Source organism: Coccinella septempunctata, chromosome 6 (assembly GCF_907165205.1).
Source record: "Coccinella septempunctata chromosome 6, icCocSept1.1, whole genome shotgun sequence".
NCBI classification, from domain to species: Eukaryota; Metazoa; Arthropoda; class Insecta; order Coleoptera; family Coccinellidae; genus Coccinella; species Coccinella septempunctata.
Window position 1 is genome coordinate 11,494,615 of NC_058194.1, and position 9,226 is coordinate 11,503,840.

Here is a 9,226-nt window from a genome sequence, read left to right on the forward strand (position 1 = left end):
CACAGAACACAGAGCCAGAGCCAAAGAGGTAAAGGTTAATTTCTAATTTCTTATTTGACAGAACAGCTTTCTTTTCTGTACCTCTTTATTTCACCATTGCTGTGTGCTGTGTCCTCCAGTCACCTTCAAATTTCTAAGGTAATAACGGATAATAATAAAGATCTGCAGTGTTTCAATTCTAATTATTTATCAATTTACAGTTGATTGACAATATATTCCTTTGAAATGGCATCAATTAAATCATTTTATGTGCGAAATATTACTAAAATAAGTAAAAATACAAGGGCTTTTTCGACCTCTAAATATGTTTGTGCTAAACAAATGACAGTAAGAGATGCTTTAAATTCGGCTCTAGATGAAGAACTTGAACGAGATGAAAGAATATTCTTATTAGGTGAAGAAGTTGCCCAGTATGACGGGGCTTATAAAGTAAGCAGGGGTTTATGGAAGAAATATGGCGATAAAAGAGTAATAGATACTCCTATAACAGAGATGGGTTTTGCAGGTGAGTTGATTGGGTTGAATGAAATTTGAAGAATTAGTATATTAAGGTGATATTTTTAGGTTTGGCTGTTGGTGCAGCCATGGCGGGTTTGCGACCAATATGCGAATTCATGACCTTCAATTTTGCCATGCAAGCTATCGATCAGGTAATTAATTCGGCAGCCAAAACGTTTTATATGTCTGCCGGAAGAATCAATGTTCCTATTGTGTTCAGAGGGCCTAATGGAGCAGCTGCCGGTGTTGCTGCCCAACATTCTCAATGTTTTGCTGCATGGTATGCACACTGCCCAGGCCTCAAAGTAGTTTCACCCTATAACTCTGAGGATGCAAAGGGTCTTCTCAAATCAGCAATAAGAGACCCTGATCCAGTAGTATTCTTGGAAAATGAAATCTTATATGGTGTTCAGTACCCTATGTCAGACCAAGCATTATCTAAAGATTTCCTTCTGCCATTAGGAAAAGCCAAGGTAGAAAGATCAGGTTAGTTCTGAAGAGCCTAAGTGAACTTCTAGGCCTAGTTGTACAGTTTAAGTTCAAGCTGAGTTTAAGTTTGAACCTAGATCAACTTGGATAATTCCATTCCATTTTGAATTTGAACTTTACCCGGCCTTAATATAGACTTAATATACATGGACTACACCTGAGAGAGAAAAAGAGGCACAGGGGTGCCAACCTAAAATAACCTATTTCAAAACCAATAGGGTACTCTAACAATTTGTCAAAATCAGCTGATTTTTCGTTACCGTGGGGCACACAAAGCTTTTTATTATCACTATAAAGAGGCATTTCTGAAAAAGCTATAGTCTTATCACTCTAATCTAACGTCGGGAAGAACATTTTTTCCAAAAACATGCACAAAACACAATACTCGACCAAAACAGCACTCGAATCAGTGGAGGGAAAAGCTTGTGTGCCCCACGACAGCGAACGCTTAGCTAATTTTGACAAATCGTTAGAGTTCCCTATATTTATATTTTCATCGAAAATTGAAAAATTCCCCACATTTTTCAGAATACACTGACTGAAAACGTTAACTCATTGAAATTGATGAAAAAATCGAAGACAAAAATCCATTTTTGTGCTTCAATAAGATTTTTCATGAAAAAATATATCTTAATCAGTATAAAATATCTTTATCTTGTGCTAATGAGAGAAGCTTAGTGAAGTTTTCATAATTTGGAAAGCAAATCTTCAAATACTACTTTCTTGTGAAGGTGACAATTTTCAGTACTTTCTATGATGAAATGAATGTTTAGTCAATGTTTGAGGACATATATATTATGTTGTCATCATAGCATGCCAAAATTTTTGAAAATTTCAAACTAGTCACAAATAATAGGCGTTGAATTAACTAACCTGGAATATAACCTCAAAATGAAAGGATTTGCAAAAAGAACAAATCTGTTTTCCAAAGAGAGGACTTTTCCACATAATTAGTCGATATACATATGAATTTTGATAACATTCACACAAACTCCTATTTCTAATTTCAGTTCAATTTGTACAAGTTTCCTTTGCATCAACATTCAAATTTTATAGATCATGGGGAAGGCAAGATATAGTTTTGGCTCTCATTGAATCAATGTCATTGTATTATGATTAAAGACCTAAGAGGTTCGGATTTAAACAATATTACTCTGTTTTATCAGCTGATTCAGAAGATAGTGGGAATTTTTTTCATGAATACTAGCAATTCAAGACATTTATTGATCTAAAATTGGTAATTATCAATACACAAACTGGTATTAGTGGATTTCCCTCAATAATAATCAGTAAAACAATACTGGTCTGATTGCAGCAGTCTCCAATCACGAATTGTAAATGATTTCGTAAGTTTTCAATAAAAAACGGCACAACCAATTCTACTTTTAGCCACATCGCTGAATAAGTAATCAAATTGCCTTTCATTTGATGTATCACAATCCATATATTCCCATTTGAAAAAATAAAGCGGAGGAGTGAGAAATATCATATTCAAAAAAACTAACGATAAATTGTTTTTGAAATTAGAAATCGACGGGATTTTCCTTCAGAATTTTTCGTACAAGAATTATTGACGAGTTATGTTACAACCGACATAAATTGATTTCAATGATGATTTCTGTTCAGTTGGAGATCGTTGATATTCCTGATGCAAATTTTCTGTTTCCACTCACTACTGATTTCTGATGGCTGGGTGTGTTGGACGGATAAACCAAACCTGCCATTGCGACCAAGCGGTCTATTGTAGCACACAGGCAAGCTCTAGCTCTACGGAGCTAGATCTCTCCCTCCAATCCCATCCTACTCAAAAAGATATGATGTCGGAGGGGGAGTGGTTCTTGAGTTCCTCTAGGACCATCTTGAGAGAAACAAATACTCCAAGTCTGACCCTGTCTGCCGCCGGGCAGTCACAGAGGATGTGCTCAATAGTTTCGTCCTCCTCTAAGCAGAGTCAGAGTCTGTAGAGCGGGCCATTGACGATGCTGCGTTTTTTATGATGGGCTCTGAGTCTACAATGTCCTGTGAAAACCGCCATGATAAATCTCAGATTGCTTCTAGAAAATCCCAGCCAACGACTGGTGTATGGGCTGGGAGCCACTGAAGTAGCCCTGTGCGAGTCCCGGACGGTTGCGCCAGTACTCCAGGACCTTTTGCCCTATCCAGCTGTTGTTTCGTTCCCTGATTAAGGAATTGGAAATTCCTATACCTGGTTCCGGGCCAATAAGCGCTGATGTTGCGCCTTCTCTGGCTAGAGCATCCGATACTTCGTTGCCTCTGAAGCCAGAGTGTCCAGGTACCCATATCAGTTGCAGTCTGTTTAAACTTCCCAATTTGGAGAGTTTAGATCTGCATTCAAATACCTGTGCTGAGATTTGTCTGCTGCCAGAGATTTAATCGCAGCTTGACTGTCCGTTAGGATTTTTATTGACCTACCTGCCCAACCCATGTTAAGCAAATGGTTGGAGCATAGATCAATGGCGAAGATTTCTGCCTGAAATGCTGTCGCCGACTTTTCCAGACTGGCACTGAGTTCAGTCAGCGGTCTACGATTGTAGATTCCGGCTGCAGATCCCTGACTGGTTCTGAAGCCATCAGTAAACCAGCAAGGTCGTTGTAGATAGAATTCCACTCACTAACCAGGTTTATAAATTTCGTGAAAAAAAAAATAAGGACGAAACCATCCGATATCGATATCACTCCGTTTCCTCAAATTTATCCCTTCGAGCTTTTTTGAAGTTCCATGTATCGCTAAGCGTCTCGCATTCATCGACATATATCTCGAAAACGTTTGGCTTCGGACGAAATTTGTGGAAAATGTTATGCTCTACAATTTTTATAAAGATTGCAAAAACGATTCGATGCCCAGGAAAAGAGATATTTCAAATAAACTGATTTTCGAGACCTTTATTGACAATTTTTGTTGTTTGGGCTTGCTGAAATTGTCAGATTATATTTTTTGCGTTATTCTTGGATCAGTAGCTTCAAAATAAGAAAAAATCCACCACTCTGAGAATGTAAACTTTTTTAGGACGTTTGTCGATTTAATTTAGGTAGAGGTACTCTACAGTGTTCCATGTATCGCTTCCTATATTAATCTAACACACTCGAGTTAATTCCGAAATTCCCTCTTGGTCTCCCCAACTAGAAGTAACGCAGGTCAAAAATACCCCAAGTGCCTTCGGTGCTCCGTTTCCGTTATACAGGGGGTTTTCTGAAAATTCTCAAATTTTGGTTCAGCTAAAACTCCTGAAATTCTCTATCAATTGAAACTGAAAATTCATTTTCAGCTGAAAGTTGTTACTTTCAATGAAACAGACCATTAAAATTTGAAAAAAAATCAGAAGCAGGCTCAGTGACGCTTCATTTAACTTCAAACCCATGGAAAACACTGTATGTAGTTTTTAATCATAATTTAAAAAATTTAGATATCTGCTTTTTTGATTGTCTCAAAATTAACGAATCATTGGGTTGCCTCACCCATCATGTTTTATGAATAATTGTTTTGTGTTCAGACATCTCTAAGGAATAGAGCACCTCATGAAAATGGAACTAGAAATTCTTAATTGAAATTTTTTTTTCAACAAATATTTTGTTTTAATTACCTATTGTACAATTATAATATATCATATTCGGTAATTCAAAGTTGTCATTCACAATGATAAAATGTTTTGTAATTGATAATACACAAATATGGAAAGAAAAAACTACGTCATCTTGAAACTAATAATTGAAACTAGGTATTCAAAATAATTTTCTCCGCTTTCTATACACTTTTAGATCCTCTTTATGAGGCTCATAACTGCTCGTTTTAATACATGAGGATTTCTACGAATTTCATCGCGAGCAGCATTTAGTTCATCTAATAAAATTACCTTTGTGAGGATATCTGTTTCATAGAAATTGGCCTTCAAATAATCCCAAAGAATGAAATCGAGGGGTGTCAGATCAGGAGACCTAGAAGGCCAATGCTGGGGTCGTACCCGTCCAATATACCCGTCTGCATATTCTCTATTAGGAAATTTGTGAAGCATTCTGAAAATTTTTAACTACTCAACTCGATGAAGGGACCTAAAATACTGATAAATAATTTTTTCTGTGCATGAATATGATCAATGTTTCAATAACAAAGAGTAATAAGACCATAGATCTTCATAGATCCAATAATAGCAATAGGTCCACGTTTCCCATGAAAAGCGATTCATTCTGAAGTTATAATACATAATTATTTTCATGATAGGTTAATTTTTTAGTTCCAACTTTGCTCATTATCAATAATAAAGCTTATTATCACTGTAAATGATTATTCTGAAAACCATATGCTGTAAATATCAAAAACAAATGCAAGACATATATTGAGAACAAAGAAAGTCAGTTGAACATTTTCAAATCCATTTTTAGGACGCGTTGTTTTCTCAAGATGAACCACAAAACAATTCATTAAAAATAATCCCCGAATAGGGCATACCAACGATTCATGTAATTTGAGACAATGGTACATGCAGATAACTGAAATATTTAAATAATGATGAAGAACTACATACAGGATGTTTTTCATGAGTTTGAATTTGAATATGGCTTCGATGAGCCCAGGACCGGGACAAAACTCAAGTTTTGTCGAATTTAAATGTTCTGTTTAATTGAAACTAACAATTTTAACCTGATAATGAGTTTTCAGTCGAATCGACCGAAAATATCAGGAGGTATAACGAAACGAAAATTTGAGAAAACTCCCTGTATATCGGAAACAGCGTACCCAACACACACACATATGAAGTGTTTTTGAACTCAACTCATTGTCCTCTATTCACGGTTTTCGTTAGTTCGTTTACTCGTGAAACACCCTGTATAACTATTTTTTCGTGCATTTCATTTCCGCAATATATGAAAAAGACTAACAGCTTTACTTTTCTAGGTAGTAGTCATAACTAGAGGAGCTGAAAAGTATTGATAATTTACAATTAAAGCTGAACATCTTGACATGGCGAAAAAACAATATTTAACTAGGCTATTACAAGTATTACAGATAACAAATGGCCAGTATATTAGGTTGAACTTATGCATACCGAAACAGTCTACATATTAGGTACATTTTACTTTCATTAAAATACTCTCTAGATTCCAAATTAAACTCAAAAATAATGAACATGAATCGTAAATAAATAAATTTTGTCTGAATTTGCTACGTGATCCAGATGGCCAATAAAAATGATCCCACAATTGTCGCCTCTCTGCTTAATACAGTGAGGCCCTGTACTTTCACGTGCAAATAACTAAATTTATTCGATAGATAAGTCTTATTCTTAGGCCCGGTACTTTCACGTGCGAATAAATAAATTTATTCGCATTTATTAAGTCTTATTCGTAAGATTAGTAAAAATGCAGTCTTTTCACTTTCAGATAGTGTTATTCATCGAATAAATCTGTCATTGAAACTTAATTAGAAGAGTTTATTTGTCATAGATCGAATGTCGGTACGTCACTATTCGTTGAATAAAATTTATTCGAAGGTGAAAGTACCGGGCCTTAGGATAAGTAAAAATGCAGACTTTTCAGTTTCAGATAGTGTTATTCAACGAATGAATCTGTCATTGAAACTCGTTAATAAGATTTTATTTGTCATAGATCGAATGTCGGTACGTCATAATTGGTTGAAATTTTTAGATTCTGGATGTACGGTTATTCTTTGTGTGATTTTCACGAAATATTTGCTTTCTAGTTGGAATTATGACAATTTCTACAATGCGGTGTCTTATTTTACATTAATCAGTGAAAAGCAGTATACCATGTTTCCATAGAATTGTTATTCGTCAAATAACGTGCGTTCAAAAATATTCGTCGTCAAGTAGGCTATGAAATTTTGAAGGCTGATGTTCGGTGGCTGAACGTATGTCTTTCCTTGAATTACTTCATCTTCCCAAAATGTAAACAATGATGACATTAACCTATATATCGTAATTTTGTACGGAAATTCACTTTTTAGGAAAAGTTATCTGTAGATTTCACCCAACTTTCGAAAAGCATTTCTTTCATTGAGTAAGATGACAAGAATCCGAACAATCTGAGGCAGTTAGAAAAATTCTTCGTAAAAATTTTATCCGTCCACTATTTTCATACGTAAGAGACATGAATCTTGAATTGATCGTGATATTATGTTTTTTTTTTGTAAGAAGGTTCTAGCTAACTTCAGTCAAATGAATAAATCACAGTAAGATTCTCAATAATATGTTTATTAATTCTCTATAAATAGGTATTGAATTGATTCAGTCATTACTGAAAATCCATGACTAAACTAAAAGAACTGAATTACATAAAAATAGCTATTGGACAATTTATTAAAATTCAATGCAGATATAAAAAGGCATGATCTCCTTCATCACGTTCTGCTATTAAAGTTCCATAAAAGAAAGTAGGTCCACATTTTGCCTTTGACTGATGCATACTGAACTCCAATTTTTCTTGGATGCTACAAGGTTAGGTAATCACAACCTTTTCAGTTTTCTGATCTTTATGGAAACAAATGGATATTTTTTTTTTAAATCGGGTGGCATATGCCAACGGATACTCCAGCCACTTGAGATAAAACCTAAACAGAGGTTTGTCAAGCTTCTGTCATGATGTTTTCATTATTGCTGAACTCTGGAGTTTTCTTCTTTGGTCGACCACTTCCTTTTTTGTTTGAACAAACCTGTTTCGTCAACACATCGCAAAACAGTACAATGGAAAAATTCATACTTAATAATCTACAGCAACATAGGCTTCTATGAAGTCGCCGGAACAGAATATTTCCATTCTCCTTCAATTTTCTTTCCAATTTTGAAGTAGGATTCAATAGTAAAAGCCTTTCACACGTCCGTAAAAACCATTTTTATAATTTGCTGATAATTTTAATTCAACAACAATCCAAAATGCTAAAATGACAGTTCACCTGGAAAATTATTAGTATAGCACGAGCTAAGAATTACGTTTAGGCACGAAATATCGACGTTCAAAATTCCATAGCCTACTTGACGACGAATTTTTTTGAACGCACGTTAATTTCATCTGAAAGCACCGAAATAAGGTATCCTTCAGATAGGAAATTATTTGACGGATACTTATTGACAGTGAATAAAATTTATTCGAAGGTGAAAGTACTGGGCCTTACTAAAGTTGAAGTAGCATACGTTTTCGTCCTGATTATTTTCGAAAACAGTCGAATATATCACTTTCTCCTGATAATAATAAACAAATATTTTGGGCAAAGAACATGCCCGACTGTATTTGTACTTCAACATTCATAAATTTGTGCAGTCGCCGTCGAAATTCTAACGGAAACTAGTCATAGATAAATCTATGAAATTCCGAAACGATCCTCTTAATCCTATCTTAAAGGTGGATTATGAGGGTCATAATTAAAAAAATAGTGCGTGTAAAACGCTGCATATTTCTATTTAGGTCAATTAGTTCATTAAAGAATAGTCTTTCATTTATCACTGAACTCCATAATGTTATAAATGTATATTCAATTTAAAAGTAATGTTTGGACCTCGACCTCCAAAAGACATATCTCATACACCAGATTCAAACCCATGTGATAATATTTTCATTTGTATAAAACAATTTGTCTCGTTGCTCTATAATTTTCTATCCGATTGATTACATATATGTTTTCAATTTTCTAGGCAAACACATAACATTGGTTGCACATTCCAAAGCAGTTGAAACTTGTTTAGAAGCTGCGAAAGAGTTATCAGGAAAGGGGATAGAGGCAGAAGTAATCAATTTAAGAAGTATTAGGCCTTTAGATATGAATACTATTGCTACATCAGTAGCAAAGACAAACCACCTTATAAGTGTTGAACAGGGTTGGCCTACTTGTGGCGTAGGAGCCGAAATTTTAGCTAGAATAATGGAAAGTGAATCGTTTTTCCATCTGGATCAACCTGCCATAAGATTGACTGGAGTTGATGTTCCAATGCCATATGCCACTGGATTAGAAGCAGCAGCCCTCCCCAGAGCAAACGACGTCGTGGAAGCAACAAAAAAACTTTTAAAAGTGAAATAAATTCCCGAAATGAAAAGATGCGAGCCAAATTTGAATGAACTCAATTTACGTCCCTTGTTTTTACAGTTTAGCTCAACAAATTTTCTAGATTTCAGATTCCTGCAAAAATGGTCATTTTCTTACTCTACTCAAAAGTATATAATTAAATATTTCACATTATTTATTGTTAACATTTTAAATAAATTATGATTGTTA

The 9,226-nt window shown here is 34.9% G+C and overlaps 1 protein-coding gene across 1 annotated transcript; it reads left to right on the forward strand.

The window, feature by feature from the left end:
- LOC123315169 (pyruvate dehydrogenase E1 component subunit beta, mitochondrial) lies at positions 1-9,226 on the forward strand. Its single transcript, XM_044900765.1, has 4 exons — positions 1-138; positions 201-505; positions 565-984; positions 8,649-9,226. The coding sequence occupies exons 2-4, from the start codon at positions 226-228 to the stop codon at positions 9,029-9,031; spliced, it is 1,083 nt and encodes a 360-aa protein (XP_044756700.1). The 5' UTR covers positions 1-138; positions 201-225; the 3' UTR covers positions 9,032-9,226.

Excerpts from the sequence above, each read along its gene's own strand:
- LOC123315169 (XM_044900765.1), top strand. The coding sequence starts at position 226 with ATGGCATCAATTAAATCATTTTATGTGCGAAATATTACTAAAATAAGT. Across the intron at positions 506-564 it reads AACAGAGATGGGTTTTGCAG|GTTTGGCTGTTGGTGCAGCC; the intron begins GTGAGTTGATTG and ends TGATATTTTTAG. Across the intron at positions 985-8,648 it reads AGCCAAGGTAGAAAGATCAG|GCAAACACATAACATTGGTT; the intron begins GTTAGTTCTGAA and ends TCAATTTTCTAG.